Below are 23,048 nucleotides of genomic sequence, written 5' to 3' on the forward strand. Positions count from 1 at the left end.
CAACGTAAACCTCCCCCACTGCAATTTGAGACCATTACTCCTTGTTCTGTCATCCGCTACCACTGAGAACAGTCTAGATCCATCCTCTTTGGAACCCCCTTTCAGGTACTTGAAAGCAGCTATCAAATCCCCCTTCACTCTTCTCTTCCGCAGACTAAACAATCCCAGTTCCCTCAGCCTCTCCTCATAAGTCATGTGTTCCAGTCCCCTAATCATTTTTGGTGCCCTCCGTTGGACTCTTTCCAATTTTTCCACATCCTTGTAGTGTGGGGCCCAAAACTGGACACAGTACTCCAGATGAGGCCTCACCAATGTCGAATAGAGGGGGACGATTACGTCCCTTGATCTACTGGCAATGCCCCTACTTATACATCCCAAAATGCCATTGGCCTTCTTGGCAACAAGGGCACACTGCTGACTCATATCCAGCTTCTCGTCCACCGTAACCCCTAGGTCCTTTTCTGCAGAACTGCTGCCGAGCCATTCGGTCCCTAGTCTGTAGCAGTGCATGGGATTCTTCCGTCCTAAGTGCAGGACTCTGCACTTGTCTTTGTTGAACCTCATCAACCTTTGTTGATGGTTGAGCCAACCATCAGCCTTTGTTGGCTCTAGACTGTTCTCAATGGTAGCAGATGACAGAACGAGGAGTAATGGTCTCAAGTTGCAGTGGGGGAGGTTTAGATTGGATATTAGGAAAAACTTTTTCACTAAGAGGGTGGTGAAACACTGGAATGCGTTACCTAGGGAGGTGGTAGAATCTCCTTCCTTAGAGGTTTTTAAGGTCAGGCTTGACAAAGCCCTGGCTGGGATGATTTAACTGGGAATTGGTCCTGCTTTGAGCAGGGGGTTGGACTAGATGACCTTCTGGGGTCCCTTCCAACCCTGATATTCTATGATTCTATGATTCATCAGATTTCTTTTGGCCCAATCCTCTAATTTGTCTACGTCCCTCTGTATCCTACCCCTACCCTTCAGCATATCTACCACTCCTCCCAGTTTAGTGTCAGTTTCTCAGCCATTTTCGTGTCACTACAGGAGGCGGCTTTCAATGGAGGATGCTGCAAAGGGACAAGCTGGGCTGGGAGGGAGAAGCTCGCAGCAGACGGAGCTCAGGAAGGTCATGAGTTTTTGTATAAATGTAGTTTTGTTCTGGATGATTGCTGTGTGATATCACAGCTGAGATCTGCATTCCTGTTCCAGCTAGAGTCTCAGCACCCTGAGCACCGACTGTCTGGACAGAGGTGGAGTGTTAGTGTACCACAGACTGAGTGCAGAACATATGTACCCTAAACACTCCAGTACGTTACACACACTGCACTGTACCTTACACCAAACAGTTCGACGTGCGCTTGTTATTTCATTTATGTGATCTTGTATGCTCATGAAGTGCTGAGTCATTATGCAGCATTAGGAATGAGTGTGAAAATGCAGAGGTTTGCACACCCGCAGTGCTGGCCACAGGACTCTCCTGTGAACCTGTGGTGCAAGCTGAAACCCCCCCTATGATTTCTCAACTCACCGGGAAAGTGCTGGGATAGGCATTGTTGAGATTCTGTGCTGAAAGACGCACCTTTCCCAGAGGGTGATCTTACCCAGGCTAAGTGAAATAGTTTATATTGTCATTAAATACAGTTTACCACCAGCCATTTGAGATACTATGTTATTTCCGATTGTAAGTATAAGGAAATACTGTGGCTATCTGATAGCACTGTTGGGTAACTTGGCAAATGCTGATTTCTTAGTGGTGTTCCCTGTACATGTGAGTGATGCCTTCATAAAACTATTTACATACGTTTAATCATGGGAGCAATTGTTCTGAAAAATTGGCCCTTTGTGGCCATTACTGATATAATATCAAGGCTGGGTGCACCCCGTGCAACACAGAAGTCTGGGTTGCTGGGACATTTTGTTTGAGGAGAACTGTGCTCCACTGTGAAGAAAACCTCTTTGCTGTCATCCTTGCATTAGCCGGTGAAACATTTAGCAGGTTTTGTTTTTTTTTTTAAAAAACAAGCATTTGTCACTTCTTAGAATTATGCCACTAAGCACGAGAGAGACTTGGAAACAACAGTGCAGAGTCAAAAAGTTGAACTGCACTTCAGTGAAACACCACCCCTGAACTCTCCCCTTGGCGTGCAGATGACAGCGCAGCGTCTAGCTCGTCACAGCTAAAGAAAATGCCCTGAGGCTCTAAAAAGATTTTTTCCTAACATGATCAATGTTCTTTTCTTCATCACCCCGAGTCTTGAAAAGCAATGAAAAGAGAGAGAGAGAGAGAGAGAGAGAGAGAGAGAGAGAGAGAGAGAGAGGAAAAAAGATGTACATTATAGCTGAGCATCCTCTCTTCACAAACAGCAACTGAAACAAAATTCTTTCATGTCTCTGAAACTTGCTACACTCTGAACAAGAGTGTCACAGGAACAGCGCAATAAATCTACCTTGGCAAACACTTTTTTAGTGACCCAAAGAATGAGACAGGTGAATTACACAGCATGTGCGTTTTTTAGAATATATTAAATGTACGTCATTTACTCCCAACCAAGTTACTGACCTTTACACACTGCACAAAATGACTTGTGCCTGTAACGTGGAGGGTTTGTCGACATTCCTAAAAAACAGACTTGAAAACATCTTCTTGTGCCCATGTTAATGCATGTTCTTATTACTGTCTTATTACTACTTCCCTTGTCCTCCCCCGGGCTCCTGTCTGTTGTTTGAAAACCCTGCTGTTGTGTTCAATTAGACAAAGATTTTCAGGGCAAGGGCTGTCCTTTCACTCTGACAGCCTGGCACCTAAAGCAATGGGGCCCTAATCTTTACTGGAGGCTCTAGGTAAACCAGTAGTTATGGGCGTAAGTAGCCAATTTTAGTGCTCTTACCTCCTTAGCACCCATGGCCTCAAACATCTTCTCAAGCTGCACTCTCAGCTGCTGAATGTTGTTCATCAGGATGCAGGGCTGAAGGAGGCAATGGCAAAGTCTTGTTACTGATCAGGGTGACAACACTATTTGTTCTTTCACTGGCATAGCCAGGGCTAGAATTTCCCCCAGCATGTAAAGGAAGAGGAAGGGCAGGGGCAGATTTCAGTGCTAACAAAGCTTAGGAGGAAAGTCCCTCTTTCCAACCAGGAAAGGGGGCAGCTGCTTGCAGACATGCCAATCAGTGGTTAAGGGGTTGCTCCAGTGACAATTGGCTGATCAAGTAGACAACTGGCAGCTGCCCTCCTGTAAGAGTCCATTCTGATATCGCCCCCAGACTCTCAACTCTGACCTGTGCAGATCTGAACTGCATACAGATCATAAAGGGAGGTGGTGCACAACAAAGTGGCCGCTCCCAGAAATTCACGCATCAGCGAGGGGGAAAAATTTATCTGCTCAAGCTCCCCCGTTTGCAATTAAGGGACTCTATGTAGCAGATCCCAAACATCTCTAGCGTGAGACTCAGCTAGGGATGAAGGGAGAAGGGATGCAGTGATCCATCTCAGCCTGCCTCATTCAGAATCTCTCCCCTGAACACAGTACCCATGGAGGCATTTGAATTGACAATAGCATCCAGTAGCAGTTTGGAGGATTTGTATCATAGAGGCAGATATCTGACCTAGAAAACTGCCAGGCCATGGTGAAGTGGCATTAATCCGAAGGGGACGAGATGCATCTTCTGTTTTAAGTGCCCTGACGTATGAGCAAATCCGCCCGGCTACAAGGGAACAGCTCCCCACTGGATCAAATAGTCAAACACCCATGAATGATGATCCTCTGCGCCAGTAACACTCCTGATGAGAGTGCCAGACTTCCAGTTGAATGGAAGCTTTTCTATATAGGGGATTATATTTTGCCAAACCCTACTTCTACCAATCAAGGGATTTTCTAAGGGTGCTTTCCAATTGTCCATATATGGGGAAACTCCTGCCTGATCTATAAGTAAGGAAGGTCACTGATGTGGGTCTTAAAGAAAAGGAGCATCTAGCAGACTGACTGAGTTCTAGGTCACAGAAGTGGAATGGCTTGTCTTGTTTGGACCATCCCTCTTGAACAGAACTGGGGGATGGCGGTGTCCCAGCCCCATCTGTTGTCATTCATGGATATGTCTACACGCTGGGGCACACAATGGGCATTTTCTTCCAGAGATTAAGCTAAGGTTTCCACCACACCAGCACGGATCAGATGTGGACTATTTTGGCTTCACAGTCTCTTTGGGGTAATTCACTCTTGTTTTTGCGTGCCATTAGCAAAAGAAAAAACTTAGGGAATGCAGTGTTAAGTTTCCCCGAACATGGACGGATGCCAATTCTATACGCATCCCTGGCAGGCTACCGGGTTGGGTACAGCACCGAGTACTGTTCAGAAACTAAAGGAGATTTGAACCATTTGTGAACACAACAGGTGGAAGCCATTTGCATGCTGTGGCCTTTACTTCAAGAAAATGATGGGAAATTATGTCTTTTGAAGAAAATAATTATGGGTAGAAACAATGAAACCTGTATAAACAATTAGCACTTGCAGCAGAAAGGGGAGAAAGTCTTGGTAAACACATGAAAATTGAGTGAACAACATTGTTTTTGTTCTTTCACTCTCTTGGGGCAGACACAGCTGCATTACCTATTAAACTGCACAGGAAAAAATACACCAACTAATGGCCTCGAGTGACCCTGGAATGCTGGAGCACTTATCGATCACTCCGTTTACAGCCACTGTGATCGGAGTGTGACTTCTCTGGTGCCATGTCCTGACAGAGTCTGAATTACATGAGCACAAAGGGAGAAAGCCCATTTGCTAGGAGAAGGCTGGAGCATTCCCCTGGCTTCATTAAAGAAGAGCGTCAAGAACAGCATGTGACAGACATCCAGATTTCAGACACAGTTTTATTTACCACCACCATTAATGATGTAGAAATGGGGTTGAACAACAAGTTAGTTTAAGTAGGGGATAATAAACTGGGAAGTGTTTGTGAAAGCCAAATGGGATACAGACATAGTATAAACATCTACAAAGAGTGTCCCAAGCCCATTTCTTTTCATGGCTGTAAAACAAGATTTAGACAATAGGGTGGATGCCTCACTCCAAAGGGCCCTGGAAAAAGGTGATAGCAGCAGCCATAAAGCAGTTCCCCAGGTTCAGAATGAAAAGATGGGGAGAAGAGCCCAAGCCCCAGCAAGGCAGGCAGAGTCTACCTTGGCCATCACCTTGTCACGTGGCCAAGCACCCTGTGCAAGCATGGAGCCCGACAGGAATGGTCCATCTCTGCTCTCAATAATTCCATGTGCGGCTGTAGCCTGAGGAGGGAGGGGATCACAGCAGAGTCTACAAGGTGCATGCAACTGGAATATTTATTTCCATCTCCTTAATGGAGAGTAAACCCTCTGACATAGGTGTGGTGGGACTGACACACAGCAAGTGCCCAATTAGGAATCATTAAAAAATGGATAGAGAATAAGATGGAGAATATCTTATTCCCCTTATATAAATCCATGGTACGCCCACATCTTGAATACTGTGTACAGATGTGGTCCCCTCATCTCAAAAAAGATATGTTTCAGAGCAACAGCCGTGTTAGTCTGTATTTGCAAAAAGAAAAGGAGGACTTGTGGCACCTTAGAGGCTAACCAATTTATTTGAGCATAAGCTTTCGTGAGCTACAGCTCACTTATGCATCCGATGAAGTGAGCTGTAGCTCATGAAAGCTTATGCTCAAATAAATTGGTTAGCCTCTAAGGTGCCACAAGTCCTCCTTTTCTTTTTTCTAAAAAAGATATACTGGCGTTAGAAAAGGTTCAGAAAAGGGCAACTAAAATGATGAGGGGTTTGGAACGGGTCCCATCTGAGGGGAGATTAAAGAGGCCAGGACTTTTCAGACGGAAAAAGAGAAAAGACTAAGGGGGGATATGAGAGAGGTCTATAAAATCATGAGTGGTGTGGAGAAAGTGAATAAGGATAAGTTATTTACTTGTTCCCATAATATAAGAACTAGGGGCCACCAAATGAAATTCATGGGCAGCAGATTTAAAACAAATAAAAGGAAGTTCTTCTTCACTCAGCGCACAGCCAACCTGTGGAACTCCTTGCCTGAGGAGGTTGTGAAGGCTAGGACTATAACAGGGTTTAAAAGAGAACTGGATAAATTCATGGAAGTTAAGTCCATCAATGGCTATTAGCCAGGATGGGTAAGGAATGGTGCCCTAGCCTCTGTTTGTCAGAGGGTGGAGATGGATGGCAGACGAGAGGATCATTACCTGTTAGGTTCACTCCCTCTGGGGCACCTAGCACTGGCCACTGTCGGTAGACAGGACACTGGGCTGAATGGACCTTTGGTCTGACCCAGTATGGCCTTTCTTATGTTCTTAACTTTGATTTGCTCACCTATAAAATGAAATTAACTCCATAAAACTCCTGGGGCTTGATGACATGAGCAACAATGATGCGGTTTATAGCTTCCCAGCTGCAGTATGAGGACTCTTTAACCTGCTATTTTAAAGCTATTGCAGAGCAGCTCAATGATGCCTGGGTTTCTAAAGGTGGGGAGGGGGGAAATCAAATGTTACTCACTAGTTTCTCCTTGGAGCAGTAGGACTGGAAGCACTTGGAGAGAATGTCAGCATACTGCATCAGCACTTTCCCAATTGTCTGCAAAGACAACAGTGAATGATGTTACACTCTGCTCTTCGACTGAGAAATGCAGGATGTTTGCAGAAGAACACAAAAATAAAATCAAACCAATAACTTAGAGTAGACAGGATTCTTCAAAACTTTTAGCTTCTGGTTCTTCAGGGTTCATTAATTTCATTTTTGGGTGGCTTTTTTTTTTTAAGCAATTTAAGCGTTCTATGCAGATGTCTGATAATCAGACTTTTTAAGGACTTTCTCTTTGTGTATACTGTAATGAATAATCTCTTTGTAATGCTCCTCACTGCACTTTAATGTAGTACTGTTTCAAACAGTACTATGTTAAAGGACACTAGGGACCCTTTAGTACACAGTAGCAGGGTCTACATGGACCAATTAATGTGCAAAACATTAGCGTGCTTTGGAAATCACCCCCCTGTGGTGTGTGTTATCGCTCCACATAGACAGGCCCTTAGATACATGTAAGCATTTCTGGTGTTTACTGGAGAAATGCCAATGTTTTCTAAATTTTTATTTTTTGTCCAGGGGGTGTTTTATCAGCGTTTATCGGTTAAAACCAAAAATAAGAAGCCCTAAAGTTCTTTAAAGTTCTCCATACAATTGAAGGCAGATGAAGAGCTAAATGCTAGTGCTATTACCTTAGCAAACCTCCTCATATAGTGAGCTACAATCATAGGGTCTGGACACTCCAGCTTCTTAATGATCTCAAAGCTCTGATTGAGCTGTGTGAAGACATCCACCACCGAGCAGGAGAATAGAGCATGCTCAGATGTTTGCTGGAACTAAACAAAAAACACACACAGTAATTTCTGAGTGTCTTGTACGGATTTGAGAGAGGCAGCTGGTATTTCTCAGGTATCTGTCCTTTGTCTGCTGCGTGGGGCACTGGGCAGCTGCAAAGCAGAATATGTTCACCCCAGAATTAAGGAAGGAGTTTTCAAAGGGTCCCAAAGAAGTTTGGAACCTAATTTTCAAGGACTTATGAGACCTATCTCCCTTTGACAATTGCAGTCTAAACCAGGAAGGGACATGACTCAGCACCTGGGATTGGCAATTACACTGCTGAGACCTTTCATGAAATGCATCGTTTGCCTGTTCATTTAATGAGCAACATGGAAACGAAAACGCACAGAATTTTTTTTTTTAAATAGAGAAATATAAATGAGGGCTCGCATCCACATTCAAACAGGCTACGTACAGCACAACAACGCCTTCTGGGAGTGCTCGGTGAGGTTAAAGAACAGATGGATTAAGGTCACTTTCATTGTCACGATTAGACAAGTCCCTAGATTCATGTGTTTCAATGACTTCTCTCACAGGCATGGGGATGTGGGAGAATGCCAAGCCTCTTGCTGACACAGATTAGCAGCAGCACCACTTGTAAATGAATTGCTCTGCAGCCCCTATTAGGTTAAAACAGTTCCTGAGGACCTGGGGACAAAGTCTCAAGATAAAGGAGATTCCTATTTCTTCAGTGAGCTAAAATGGCTGCATCCGCATTCAGGCTCCTGAATTTGCTGTGGTAATATTTGGTTCCTGGGCACAGTAATCCAGCTACGTACCCCATCTTTCTTATCTCTTTCCAGGGCTCCATGCAGGAATTCCAGGGAAACATCTTCATTCTCATCCAGCCACTGCATCACAAACTGCTCAAACCATCTGCCACAGGGAGAGGAAGGAGAGCAAGTTACAGTGTGAAACGCGGTGCCTAGTCACAACTACTAATCTTGTGGCATTCCCACCTCTCAGCACTCGATGAGTCTTTCAGTGATTCAAATGCCTTCAAAACAGCAAAAATCCTGGCTTTCCTCTCCCCAGCTTTATTGGTTACATTTATTGCCAGACAGCAGCTGACCCTCTAGCGAGCCAGTCTGAAAGCTGATCATCATCTGCCCAGGTGCCCAGCTGGCTTTCCCCAGGGAGGATCTGAAGGACAGCAGCACCCTCACACACAGGTGTACTGACACATGTGCCCACATTGCTTCCTGGGCAGGAACAGTAGGCCACAATCTCGCCTGACGCCCTGAGCACTGGATTGTCAGATTGGGCCCCTCATAACCACGGGCTTCAGTACAGTTGCTACTATTTCACCCACTTCGTTCATTCTCCCTCTGCACTGTTCCACCTCTGCTCATGCTCTCTCCCTCTTCAGTAGCTTGGTTCTGGTTTTGCTTTCAATGTTTTTACTCCTTTTTCTCTTTTCCTGTTTGCATTACTAGCCCTCTCTCCCCCTCCCCGAGAACCGTGTGCTCACTAATTTTACCAGTGGCTCTGAGAAATTTAACCACACATGCTCCCAGGGACGAGCTAAGGGATACAGGTTTGGGAAGAGAAGCTTGCTGTGTGAGCTTGCAGCTCTCGCTGTCAGATCTGCATTGCATAAGGAAAGAGAGAAGGAAGTGGCTTCCCTGGGCCTCCTGCCATTTTGTCTCCAGGTGCAGGAACATATTTTGGGAGTTGGGGGAGGCAGATCCCAGATGAGGCAGTTTTCTCCACTCTGGTGCTGCTCTCTGCTACCCCATACCCTCCGTAGGGTAGCCTGGCATCCTCTCTCCCAAAGGCACAACTGCTCTCCAAGTTGGATCCAGTCTTTTAGACTCTTTGGCATGCTAATTCGTTAACAGTCTGGGAGAACGCTTGAGTAACCAGAGCTTAACGTCCGATTGGTGGCACTATACTATCCCCACAGGAGACACCAGCCCATGCAGAATCAGCAGTGCCATGGTGACTTATCTCTTGTGAGAGTGCAAGTGAATTCAGTGCATATGAAAGGGGCCAGACTGACCCACCCTAGAGTGGAGCTCCATGAATCCCAAGAACAGGTGGAACGTGGGCAAAGGAGAACAAGCTTCCCCCATGCTTTCCCATCTCCTATCATGGAGAGGGGAGAGAGTAGCATAGCAGGATGGAAAGGGCTCCGGAAACTGGGCCTGTTAAAAATGGGTGCCCTTTTGTGCCAAGGAGGTAGCTTTACAATTAAAGTGGGGACATTTATCCACTTGGAACTGGACTAGACTCTTAACTCACTGCACCAGACAGCTACCAGGACTGATGTGCTGGATCTGAACCAGCAAAGAGGAAGAGAAAGGACCTGTATTCCATCAGCAATCCCTTGAGCTAGCCAGACCCCATTCTCTTGCTGTTTGAAAGCATCAGGACAATAGATAGGGGAGGTTTTCGGTGGTGTTTAAGAAGCAGCAGAGCATTTAAGGTTTCATCTGAATTAAATGTCTCTCTAGAGTTCATTGCACAGCTCTTCTCTATGTAAGTATTTAAGTACTGTAGCTGCAGCAAATCTCACTTTCATATAGTACCAAACAGCATTCACAAACAAGGGGAAAAAAGGCCCATGTGTGAATTCAATCCATAAGAAGTGTATTACAGGAGCTTCACAGTAGAGTACGACCTTCTCTGAACAGGCCATGGAGCTCATTCAAATGGTGCTAATTATGGGCTGCTTGAATTAGCAAAAAATGTGAAATAACGTGAGAGACACGAGAGCGAGACAGACAGAGAGCGAGCGCACAACCGCAGAGCAGCCTTAAATACTGGGTAGCCTTAAATACTCCTAACACCTTTGCATATACAGCACATCCCTGTTAATATTGGAAATTGTAACTGACACAGTGTTAAATGCCAGCAGCAGCCTGCCTACACCAGCATGACCCAACAGAGCTGGCAGCCACGCTGACCTATGTTAGCAATGATGGGAAAATTTCCCTCACAGAGACAAGGTCTTTCCATGTTCCAGTGAAATTGCTTTTGACCTGGCAGTTCTGAGGCTTTGAAAGTCATGGTTTGTGCATGGGCTGCAGGACTCTCTTGATTTGAGCGTTTTGTTTGGTTTTTAAATAACGATCGTGCTTTTTAAGCCATGACTCATTCTTTTTACAAGAGAGCTCAGGTACTAAGGAAACAGAGGTAGTTTATAAGAGGGTAGCTAGCAAGTCTCCGATTCGCTGCAGAGCTCCTGAGTGGCAAGCTGCACACTGTATTGTATTGCTTACTGCCCCAGAAAGTTACAGCTCAATGAATGACACAGGCTGCTTGCTACTTACTAATTGCTGCTTATGGCACAGAAGGAGGCAGAACGGCCTACTGGTTATCCCTTACCAGCCATTGCGTATTGCGCCTTTGACATTCACTGCACGCTCACAGAAGGAGATAAGGGCACTTCAGAAAGTGTGCCACACGCAGTGATGAGAACACAAAGCCACTCGCCATAGATGGGATGCATAATACTTCCAGCATAATGGTTTACAAATTCACGGTCATCTAGGTGTTTTGCTGTCTAGCCAGACTGCCTGGCAAAAAGGGAGGGTAATTTTGGGGAGGGGGGTTCTTTTAAGACCCTCCTCCACCAGAAACTCCATAGAGAGAACTATGCTAAGAGAACATTAAGGATAACATAAGAATGGCCATACTGGGTCAGACCAAAGGTCCATCCAGCCTAGTATCCTGTCTACCAACAGTGACCAATGCCAGGTGCCCTAGAGGGAGTGAACCTAACAGGTAATGATCAAGTGATCTCTCTCCTGCCATCCATCTCCACCTCTGACAAAAGAGGCTAGGGATACCATTCCTTACCCATCCTGCCTAATAGCCATTGATGGGCTTAACCTCCATGAATTTATCCAGTTCTCTTTTAAACCCTGTTATAGTCCTAGCCTTCACAACCTCCTCAGGAAAGGAGTTCCACAGGTTGACTGTGTGCTGAGTGAAGAAGAACTTCCTTTTATTTGTTTTAAACCTGCTGCCCATTAATTTCATTAGGTGGCTCCTAGTTCTTATATTATGGGAACAAGAAAATAACTTTTCCTTATTCACTTTCTCCACACCACTCATGATTTTATAGACCTTTATCATATCCCCCCTTAGTCTCCTCTTTTCCAGTCTGAAAAGTCCTAGCCTCTTTAATCTCTCCTCAGATGGGACCCATTCCAAACCCCTCATCATTTTAGTTGTCCTTTTCTGAACCTTTTTTAATGCCAGTATACCTTTTTTTAGATGAGGAGACCGCATCTGTACACAGCATTCAAGATGTGGATGTACCATGGATATATATAAGGGCAATAAGATATTCTCCATCTTATTCTCTATCTTTTTTTAATGATTCCTACCATCCCGTTTGCTTTTTTGACTGCCGCTGCGCACTGCATGGACGTCTTCAGAGAACTATCCACGATCTTTCCAAGATCCAAGATCTTTCTCCTGATTAGTTGTAGCTAAATTAGCCCCCCATCATATTGTATGTATAGTTGGGGTTATTTTTTCCAATGTGCATTACTTTACATTCATCGACAAAATTATTTTAAAATTAATTAATTTCATAGACACATTTTTACATATTGTTTGGCAGAGAGCAATTGCCTTCCTCTTCCTGCCTGTTTTAGTAAGTGATCTAAAAGAAATTGCCACACCTTTTTAACTTATTCGCACCATCTAACACTCAAGCCTGTGCTATACAGGAGGTCAGACCAGATGATCATAATGGTCCCCTCTGGCCTTAGAATCTATGAACTCACACAGCAAGTGACGCAGAGCTCCTGTGGAAATGATGGTCTGGTAACATGCCAATGCAGATTGACCTAATGAATATGCAGGAGGCATCGCACCCTGACTTTGGAGGGCTTGACCATGTAGTCTTTACAGCCCTTTTGAGAGTTCTGGTTTTGAATAAACTCTTCAGTGTAGTGCGCTCTCCTACGCCATGAATGGGAGCTGCGTCTTCTGGCTGAAAGGAAATTTCCTATTGTTGTGTGTTACAGATCTAATGTAAGACAAAGGGCTGCAGTTTCAGCCTGTCCTGAACCTGGTCTCTGCTTCTATGGCCAGAATTTTGCAGACAAAATTAAGGCTTACATGCCTAGGTACCTGGCTGCCTCCACAAATCAGGTACTGAGACATTTAAACAGTGTTTTCAACTGACCATGCAAGTTACAGGGGCAAAAACAGACTGGGTTTTCAAGATTGGGCCAAACACGTGCACAGTAAGTCACGATATCAAAGGCAGAAATGCCTTCTACCTCCAGAGACTAGCTCGTCTCTGGTACAATCACACTACTTGATGCGTACTAAAGTGTATAATTTAGAAAAAAACATGATATATTAAGCATTTTGAAAGGACAAAGAATAAGAAGTTCATGCTTTTGGGAATTAACATCTTCCGTCTTTCCGCTGACTTCTGTGATGGACAAGAGGAAGCTCTAATGCTCAACTGCTGGCTGCATTTCTACCCAGTTTCAGAAATTGATGCTGGATTGTTGAAAGCAAGGGGAGTGACAGGTTTAAGAGTCAGCACTTAGAAACCTTGACTTTATTTTCAACCCAACCTCAAGGCCATCAGAAATGGATCACTCAGAAAGCATTCTCCCCCACTGCCAGGTATGGGATAAGGCAAATGGGTCTGAGCTCTGTCTCCTGTCCATTCTGAGGCGTAAGAGTTGGCTCTCTGGATAGTGGAGTTTTGACTGGTCTCAAAGAGTTTACTAGGTTTAAAGCTGAAGCAGAGAATTTTAAGTATCTTCTGTACTTAATGAACTTGCATTTCATAAAATAGAAACTAACTCATTGCTACAGTTAGCCCCAGTGGTATTTTTGAAGGGGTGGGCGTAGGAGCGCAGACAGGTAAGGGAGATGGTTGAAATAGTCATTAGACGTGTTTGGTTACATGCCTAGTGTTAAATATTAGCACTGATCAGCAGCAGAGGTTACTGAGACTGCACATACACCAGGGCACTAGGAACTCTATAGAGAGATACCGCACAGACAAAGCCAGCAGGTTAGATCATTGAATATTACTGCTTAGTGACACTCCGGTCACATTTTTCACCCATAGATCGCAGAGCTCCTTAGGAAAATAGCTAAGCATCATTATCATTATTTTACAGATCTGTAAACTAAGACACAATACAGAGAAATCAAGTGACTGCCTTCGCTGACTCAGAAGCAGAGCCAAGAAAGGAAACCAGGCTAGCCTCCTGTCCACGTGACCATGCAGCCTCTCATTGCTCTGCTGATCTGTTCCCAAGGCCCACAGTTCAAACTGGTTATTATATCAGGTGTCCCAAATTCGAGTGATGCCCTGTAGATCAGGCATGCTCAAATTATGTTCACCTGAGGGCTGCGCTGACAACTTGCTAGGAGCCCAAGGGCCATGCCTAATTTTAATAATACAGCTTAGATGGCACATGCCCTTATTTTTAATTCCTTGGTGTTGCGCAGCAGCTACAAGCCGCAGCAACAGGCCAGGTTGCAATCTGGGACCTGTAGTCACCAGCAACTACAGCTCCATATTAAAGGGCAGGACAGACACACTGTATAACTCTGATCCTCACTGGCCTCCCTGGATATAGACCATGTGATCCAGGCTCTCTGCTTTGCCCTTTGTTGAATGCAGTATTTCATGCTGAAACTCATGGGATTCTCCCAAGGTGAGCTTGCACTGAACCAGCTCTGCCCTTTGCGGGACAGATTGATATCAGCAGGATGGGCCTGCTCACCCTGTAAATCAACCCCAGAAAACAAATTATTCAAGTCAGACCCTTTGCAACCTCTACTAAAGAGAAAAGGCATCAGAACAGGAAGTGGGGCGGAATTGCTCCAGGGCGGCGAGGACCTAAGTGAGCGCCTTGCTCAGGGAAGGTGCCATTATTGGAGTCTAATCTAAAGACACCAGCACTGCTTTACTAAGGACGGTGCCTATTTAAAAAAAAAAAAAAAAAGGCGGCAGCCCCTAGCGGCAGCCCCTAGCGGCAGCTCCAGCTTCTGGCAGGAACTTGGGGTGGCCACTCAGACAGTGCTTGGAAGCCAAGGTTTGATAAGACAGAGCATTTGCCGTTTAACCGTTGATTACAGAGTCAAAATTACAAGGCCCACCCCAATGTAACCAGATCACAGATTGTAAGCATGCCATAGAAATGCCCCCAAATCAAACCTAGATCCCAAGGTCCAACCCTCTGCTAAATACTTTGGCTCTTGAGACTGAGTTGAGACATACTGTACAATGAGATGAAACAATCACGTATGTAAGGAGGAGAAAGACCAATAGCAAGAATAGCTGAGAGAAGGCTAGTATGCTTTCGTTATGGTCAGAAAGAAGTGTAGAGGCAGTAAAGATCGGAAAGGTAGGAAGACTAAGGTAAAGCAGAAAGATCACCCTAAGGAAGGTGTGAAATGGGGCAAGAAATGGAATTTATAACAGAGAACACAACTGACTTACGCTGGATAGTCGGGCACTTTCCCCTTGAAGGCAGGCAGATTGCAAACATACTCATTGTACAGCCATTTCACTTTGAAGTGCAAATTCATATAGTCTGCACTTTTACATAGTCTGTGCTTCTCATGATCTGTTGGGAAGAAAACAAGCAGTCAGGTATGTTAAATTAGCATTATTCCAGCTGCACTGGTCACAGCAGGGTTGCGTACAACACATCTGCAATGTGCTAAGGTACTGGTGCATGAGGTATGCCTATAATGCCATGACATTTCAGCAGTTAGGATTTCTACAGCATTTGGGGGTTCTTTGCAGATCAGCAGGTTGAGTTCTGGAGTAATTTTGCACAGCTCCATCTAACACTTCAAAAATAGAAGAATTTCTGTTGTCATGACAATAAGAGGAGAACGATTTCTTATGGCCTGTCCTCCTCTTCACATTAGATGCTCTGGATTTTGTCGTCCTAAGAAAGAAATAATACGATTCCTAGAGATGGCATTTGGGTTCTCCTAGAGTATATTTGTTACCACCATTTAAATATCTTGCAGCCTCCAAGAGAGGAGGGCAGAGAGAGTTAAGTTCCGTATCTTCATTTGTTAGTGATGTCCTAGTATGGAGTAGGTGTGGATTTCTACAGGGGCTCTGCAAGGCATTTTCATCACTACAGCACATGCATCTTTTGCCTCCCAGACTCAGCTGGCTCAGTCTCTGCAGAGCAGAGGTGAAAGACTAGGAGGCCACTGCTGGCTCAGTGCACTGGGGACACTTCATCATCAGGAAAACACAGTTCTTGCTGGTGCAGGAAGGATGTCTCATGAGGAAGCAACTCTCTTCCTTTGTATCTCCACCATCCTGCGGTGGCACAAAGTCAGCTCCACAAGTCATAGGGGCTAAGGAAATGTTCTCAGCTGCCCTGCTTGTACCCTCATCTGCCCAGGACTCAATCAGCAATTCCCTCCTCCCAGCATTTCCAGCCGGACTGGTGCAGAAGGCCCCGGGTCACCTGCTCTCTGGGGTTGGGCCATTATGATCATTTTACGCCCCCACCCCCACCCCCCAAATTCTTTATATGGGCTGCCCATAAAGCAGTCAATTGATTTTAAGGCAGACCTGCCTGCTTGTCAAGCCTCGAGTGGGAAACAACCTGCCTATACTTTAACTTATCCTTGAGCTTTGTCTTAGTAGTTAAATGTGTTCTCACATCACTTGTTTTTAGAGAGGTTCCACCATTACCACTTACTTTCACTAGCAAGCGATGAGAGATTTTGCTACATCTTGGAAAACTCAGCCGCCAGAAACATCCCTATTCCCTTCTGGGATATTATGAAGGATACTTCTCTATCAGACTGGTGCTTTGTTTTAACCACCACCGAGTCCATGACTACAATCCTCTTTCCAAAGGGACACCTGCTGCATTTGGAAGCCTCTTACTGGGTTTTATTTGAGGTGGGTCCAAGCTGCAGAGATTTCCCTGGATCTGAGTTTTCCCAATGCCACAGTTGGTTTGATGGCCAAACTTTATACATGTATGTGACCCGTTCACTCCAAGTGACGTTTTTCTTGGAAGTGAAGAAAAAGAGCATCGCTGTGTCTTAGAGCTTGTCTACATGAGCACTTGGCAAGCTGAGATAGGAATTTACCCTGCCCCAGCCTGCTGCAGCATAACGGTCCACGTGCACCAGCTGATGTGCGTTAATAGTTTATAAGAGCACTTTGAGCTAGTCTCTTTGAAATGGGACCAGCTGAAAGTGCATTAACAAATTGTTAACATGTGTCAGAGTAGGAGTGGACATGTGGACAGTAGTTAGACTGCAGCAGGTAAGTGCGGGGCAGACTTAACCTCCCATAGTCTAATTGCTTATGTAGATATGCCTTAGCTTAATGAAGCTGTGATATCCTTTGTGCCTAAGGAGAATAGGAGCCCCACCTCAGAGTATCTGACCTACTGGCCTCTCTCAGTAGTAAGTGCAGAAGTAAAGACATATGTAGGGGGTTTAGCAGTCAGACTGGAGTTGGAAAGAGACACAAGTATGCACTCCGTGCCTCTAGTGAGAGGAGGGAAATCAGTGGACAATCAACACTTTGTTCATTTTGATGTGGAGCACTACAGGGGTTGCCATCGCCCTACTTGACAGAGCAGAGAGTCATTCTTGCATAGGAGCAGCTACCAGCTTATAACACAACTGGATGCATTTGAGATGAAGTGGCTTGAGCAGTAAGTTTTTCTCCACAGGTGACAAGGAGACCATACAACTTTCTAAATGACAAGCCCTGTCAAAGTAGAGGTCAGTAGTGCTTGAGATGCAAGATGTGTTACCTCCCCTATGAAAGATGGATATGTGGCTATAGGAAAAGCACAGGCCATGAGACAGACTGATCAAAGAAAATCTAACAAATTTATTTGAGCATAAGCTTTCGTGAGCTACAGCTCACTTCATCAGATGCTGTAGCTCAGGAAAGCTTATGCTCAAATAAATTGGTTAGTCTCTAGGATGCCACAAGTACTCCTTTTCTTTTTGCAAATACAGACTAACATGGCCGCTACTCTGAAAAAAGAAAATCTGATACATTTTAGTCAGAAGTTTGGGGGGAGGCCTAGGTATCACCTTGTCTTTGCACAATACACAGCATAAGGTGTTGGCCATCAGGACTTACAGCTCTGAGCCACTCCTGGCAAACAAAAATTAGACCTTCAGCACAGGAACATAGGAACAGCCACAATGGATCAGACCAGTTGTCCATCTAACTGAGTCTTCTATCTCCTGCTGTTTCTGAGGAAGGTGCAAGGAAAGCCCGCACAAGGCAGGCATGGCACAAGTTATATCCTGCTGTTTTTCTGTCAGAAAAGCGTCTGAGTCCACACCATGTGGAACTGCTACTCCTGTGGGAATTCTGCGCCACTGCGCATGTGCAGAATTCATGTCCCCTGCAGATTTCTTTGCTTCCCCGCAGAAAAATGACTTTCTGACAGGGAAGCAAAGGGAAGCTGCAAGAGCAGCCATGCACCACTCCCTAGCTGCGCAGGTACATTGTTTCAGGCACCCAGAGCAGCCAGCGGAGAGGTAAATCACCACAGGGCTGGGGACAGCCCAGCCAGTGGCTCCTAGCCTGAGCCGGGATCAGCTCCTAGTGCTGGCTAGGCTGGAGGCAGGAGAGAACAGGACTTCCTCTTCCCCTGGAAGGAGTGGCTGGGGCTGTGTCAGACTCACCCCCAGAAACCTCCCTGAGCTGCAGGAAGCTCTGCATCCTCCCTGCTTCCTGCTCCCATCACTCCTCAGCTGTGGGGGATGGGTCACTGTACAGGGAGCTGCTCCCCCATCTGCCCAACCCCCACACATCCGGACCTCCCATACGCAGACACCCCTGCCAAGCCGCACCCTGTACATCCAGAACCCTCCTAGCCCTCCAGACCCAAACCCCACCCCACTGAACCTCAACCCCTGCATTTGGAGCGTCCTGCATCCAGATCCCCTGCCTTTGGACACTCACCCCTGCACCTAGACCACCCCCCACTGAGCTCCCTGCACATAACCCCCCACCCTTTTGAGCCCCACCCCCCTGACCCCCCACATCCAGATCCCCATGCCATTGACCCCAATTAGCTGCACCCAGCCCCCCACAACACCAAGCCCCACTCCCCCAGCACCCAGCCCCCCTCTAAGACCCCCACAGCTGAGGCCCAACCACTTTCACCTGGAAACCCCTGCCGAGTCCCATTGCCCCAGCACCTGAAACCCGCCCCAAAGAGCCTCTGTGTATACAGATACCCCCCCCACACACATGCCTAGACCACCCCCCACTGAGCTGCCTGCATCCAGGTTGTCCCACACAGAATCCTCTCACCCCAGACCTGGATCCTCCCACACTGAGCCCCTCCACACTTGGATCCTGCCTGCACCACACCAGCTGCACCTGGCACAGGTGCCCCAGGATATTTCTGGGGCAGGCATAGGTCTTGTGCTGTGTCAGGGTTGGGTGTAGCCTCATCACTGAGTCCGTGTCCCCGGAGCGAGGGGTGGAAAGGCTGCACAGTGATCTCCAACCTTCGTGCAGCCAGTGGTCTGTGCTCCCCACTGTCATGCGGGAGCCTCTGCATTTATTTACGACAAATAAAACTTGCAGAATTTTAAAATATAGTGCACAGAATTTTTAATGTTTTGGAGCAGAATGTCCCCAGGAGTAAATAACTGCTGATCCTGAGGTTCCAGTGGAGGCAGCCAAAGGACTCCCAAGGACCCTTTGCTTTTCTGTTGGAGAAGACTGCCCACGGAGCAGGACCCCCCACCAGCATTTAAGAGGAGCTGCTGACCCAAGACGCGGAGGCCCAAAGGGACGAACACCAAAGTACTCAGAAACCATGTGGAGTAAAACCTGAATGGGGCTTGAACTCTGAAGCTGTCTGCCCAAAATACTCACCAAGGTGGCGCTGCATAAAAATGACATGGCACCCACCACCTTGGAACTGAGAAAACAACAGCACCCACCTCAGATCCAGCAGGGACCAGTGATCCCTGGATCCAAGTATAGCATTAATCGGCCCCCAAAACAGGTCTTCCCGGAGCTGGGAACTTGTCATCAGTACTGAAGAGATGACAGTTCTGGAGAGAATATTGGAAATGCTAGACAGGTCTGAGTAATGCGACATCTCTTCCAGCAGATCCTTCAGAGGGGTTAGGGGGGTCTGCCAGACAGTTCCAAGGGGCATCCCCACAAATAGGACTGACCTGACTATGTTAGGTTCCACTGGAAGAATACGGATCCTAAGCCATTTTGCCATTTCCTTACTGGGCACTTTTACAAGTGACTTGGGATGTCACATCTTGGCTCAGACCCCTCCTCAAACTCAACCAAAACAGGGAGCGCAACAGGGCAAGAGGAACACCTCTTAAACCCTGTGATCTCAATGGATACAATGTCTCAGGCAAGGCCCCTGGTGATCCCAGAGCAGTAGAAATTTGACAAAAACAGCCAACACACACATTTTAAGTGGAGGTTACTTACTGTAATTGGAGGTTCTTCGGGATGTGCAGCCCCTTTCTGTATTCCACATGTGGGTACACAGGCACACCATGCACCTGAGTCTGGAGATTTTAGCAAGCAGTGTCTGTTGGACCACATGTGTGCAGTGAATCTCCTCGTGCTCCTAGGTGAGGGTATAAGAAGCAGTGCGGGTCGACACCCTCTCAGTTCCTCTTCTAACCGCAAATCTGATCAGATCCGCAGCAGAGGGGATGGAGGGCAGGTAACAGAATACAGATGGGGCTTCACATCTCAAAGAACCTCCGGTTATAGTAAGTAACCTCCACTACTTCTTTGAGTGCTGGTTCCTATGTGTATTCTATACGTGGGAGATTGAAAACCAGTTATCAGATCGAAGGTGGGGGCAAGGAAGCCAGCAACAAAGATGCATGCAGTACTTCAGATCCAACTGCTGCATCTCTAGCAGCAGCTTGTCCTTTTGAAATACTCTAAATGGGGGGTGGGTGGGTAGGTCCACCATGAAGGCTCCCAGTTTGCTGACCCTCCTGGCTGAAGTGATGTCCACTAGAAATGCCACCTTCATGGTCAGGTGGGACACGGAACATGATGTTAAGGATTCAAACCGAAGTCTAGTGAGCTTTGACAGCACAAGGTTCAGATCCCATAGTGGTGTGGGTTTAGTGACTGGCAGAAAGGCCTGGATGAGGCTTAGAACCTGGGGGCTCCACTTCTAAGCACATTTGCTTGTAGGGGTGCTGCTCATTTGGTGAAGCCAATGTTCCGGGGAGGGCGGGGGGGGAGAGGGTGTCTCCCCGGCCTGGATCCGAGAGGGCTTCATAGCCTTCTCCAGTAAGAGTTTTCAAACTCACGATCTTAGCGGAAACAGCCAACAAATGCTGCACTTCACTGAAACGCCCCCCCCCCCCCACACCCAGACAGTAGAGGCAGTGTTGGTTTGTTGCTGACAGAGAAGGATCTAGGGCAGTTTTTGAAGCTCAAGAGTCTGGCATAGTCCCTGATTGTGGGGAGGGAGTTCCTGGTCTGGGGAAACAATCTATACTAACCACACTAAAATTAACAAAGCATATTATTTACAGGTTTTCTGAAAGAGAGGACACTGGATTCTGACTCAGACCATGTGGCATTAGAAGGAACTGAGAGAGCGTCGACCTACACTGCGGCTTGTACCCTCGCTCGGGAGCACAAGGAGATCTACTGTGCATGTACGGGCCAACGGACACTACGCGTTACAATCTCTAGACTCAGGCGCAGGGTGTGCACCGGGACCCAGGTGTGGAATACACATAGGCACCAATACTCAAAAAAGAACTAACACTTACAAGTCTAAAATTTTCCTAACTGCACTATTTAAGGACTATTTTATCCTAAATTACAAAGCAGAAGAATGGAGGGGAATGCAGGCGTCACTGGGTTGGCGTGCGGGTAGAGGGGAATGCAGGGGTGACTAGAAGGGCTGGGGTGTTTACACACAAACTCTGGAACATTGTGAATTCTACAACTATCCCTTGCTCCCAACTACTGTGACTCCTATAGAAGGGCTCTCTGGAGGCAGAATCAGGAAGGATAAAGCCAAATCTATTTGCCCAAAATAAGCCAGACAAGAGAATGCACTAAAGGCAGAGAAACTAAAATTAGCAGAGTCATGGATCCAAGTCTTTTCCAAAAATATTTTTGTTCGGTCTAGGATAAAATGTTACTAAAATGCAGAGCAGGAAGATGCATGACATCAGCAGAAGCATAATCCTGGGGACTGACCTCTAACACAATCTGCAGCAAGAAGGAGAGAGGGTGACACTGACTTAAGAAAACTAAGGGAACTAAAAAATAAAAAGATGATGAAACCTTACCACCATAAAAGAGGACTTTGCGAATGCGAAAGACAGGTGGGGCTTGTGACAGAGGAGAGACAAAAGTGAACCACAGGAAGAAACAAACATGATGGAGATCAAAGAAATCCGTTGAAACCAAAAACCTCTTGCCCCTTAGCAGCTAACTCAATCATGACCAGCTGCTCTCCCCTTCCAGAGACTGGCTACAGGTTTTGGTTACCTCTACCCGTTTGATAAAGGGAAGGATTTCAGAAGTTACTGACGATAAGAGACAGCCCACAGCACAGAGCTATACTGGCAGCATGCCCGTGATTTCCTTTTTCAGACAGAATTGTGCTCTTGTACCTTTTATTTAAAGCAACCTGTGTTCCACCCCATTAGCATATACCCTTTGCTTCTTCTGAAACATGTTATGCAGGAAACATGTAGGAGTTGGAGATCTTAGTGGACTTATGTGCTGTAGCCTACCGGACATGAAAGAGCTTAGCAGCAGGACTAATGGAAAAGTGCATGAATATTTTCTGACAACTGCTGTGTTTCATCCTCAGCAAACCACAAGAACAGAGAAGAGTTCTACAAAGGTCTCTTATTTCCCCTGGGAACACAGTCATACTGTAGATGTTACAGCTGAAAACGAGCTCTTAGGGTCATCCAGTCCACCATGAGGGCTCACATGGGATTGCTTCTTTGCAGCATGTTCTCCAGTGCTTTGTCTAATCTATTCTTGACCCAGACGTTTCCACAGTCTAATACACCTCGCCATTTGTTTTTTTCTTGAGATATAACCTATACTTTCTTTAGTTAATTTAATTCCATTATATCAAAAGATAAAAATCTTATAGAGACCCTGAACTATATCCCCCTCTCTCTGGTGTTTCCACAACTCAAATGCTTGTGCACAGTTATTGAATCTCTTCCCCCTTAGTAGTAGTTTGATCACCCTATACATATTTAATTCTTTCAGATCTGTCAGTCCCTTCATCCTGTTCTTATCCAAGTTCCCTCCAACTTACCAACATCTTTCTAGCTCTGAGGTGGCCCACAACTAAACAAGCACCATACCTCATGGCTGGCAGCTTCTCTATTACTGTCACAGTCAACTGCCTTATTGGTAGAAAACAGAGCTGCATTCCCCTTTGCTTGGAGTCTCTACTCTCTGGATCATGAAGCTGCCCTCTGTGTGACTGAGGGACCTCTAATGATCCATGTTGAGCGGCAACTGTTTGCCACAGGTCAGCTGTTAAGCAGGTTAATCGTGCAACCAGCCAACTCTCACCACTCAGAGCTGCCACCTTATATCCCACTCCCCAACATGTCTTTCTGTGTGAACCCAAATCATGTTGTTTTTCAGCCAAGACGACATCTCTAGCAGTCTGTGAAACA

The 23,048-nt window shown here is 46.1% G+C and overlaps 1 protein-coding gene across 9 annotated transcripts in view; it reads right to left on the reverse strand.

The window, feature by feature from the left end:
* Positions 1 to 23,048, reverse strand: part of UNC13B (unc-13 homolog B) — a 381,168-nt gene that overhangs the window by 57,032 nt on the left and 301,088 nt on the right. For all 9 annotated transcript variants that reach the window (XM_073343305.1, XM_073343304.1, XM_073343298.1 and 6 more), the window contains 5 exons: positions 14,842 to 14,968; positions 8,183 to 8,279; positions 7,259 to 7,402; positions 6,543 to 6,620; positions 2,880 to 2,957 (listed from right to left, as the gene is read on the reverse strand). In XM_073343305.1, coding sequence (XP_073199406.1) covers positions 2,880 to 2,957; positions 6,543 to 6,620; positions 7,259 to 7,402; positions 8,183 to 8,279; positions 14,842 to 14,968 — 524 coding nt within the window. The remainder of the gene's footprint in view (positions 1 to 2,879; positions 2,958 to 6,542; positions 6,621 to 7,258; positions 7,403 to 8,182; positions 8,280 to 14,841; positions 14,969 to 23,048) is intronic.

The sequence above is a fragment of the Lepidochelys kempii genome, chromosome 5 (genome assembly GCF_965140265.1).
Source record: "Lepidochelys kempii isolate rLepKem1 chromosome 5, rLepKem1.hap2, whole genome shotgun sequence".
In the NCBI taxonomy this organism is placed as follows: Eukaryota; Metazoa; Chordata; order Testudines; family Cheloniidae; genus Lepidochelys; species Lepidochelys kempii.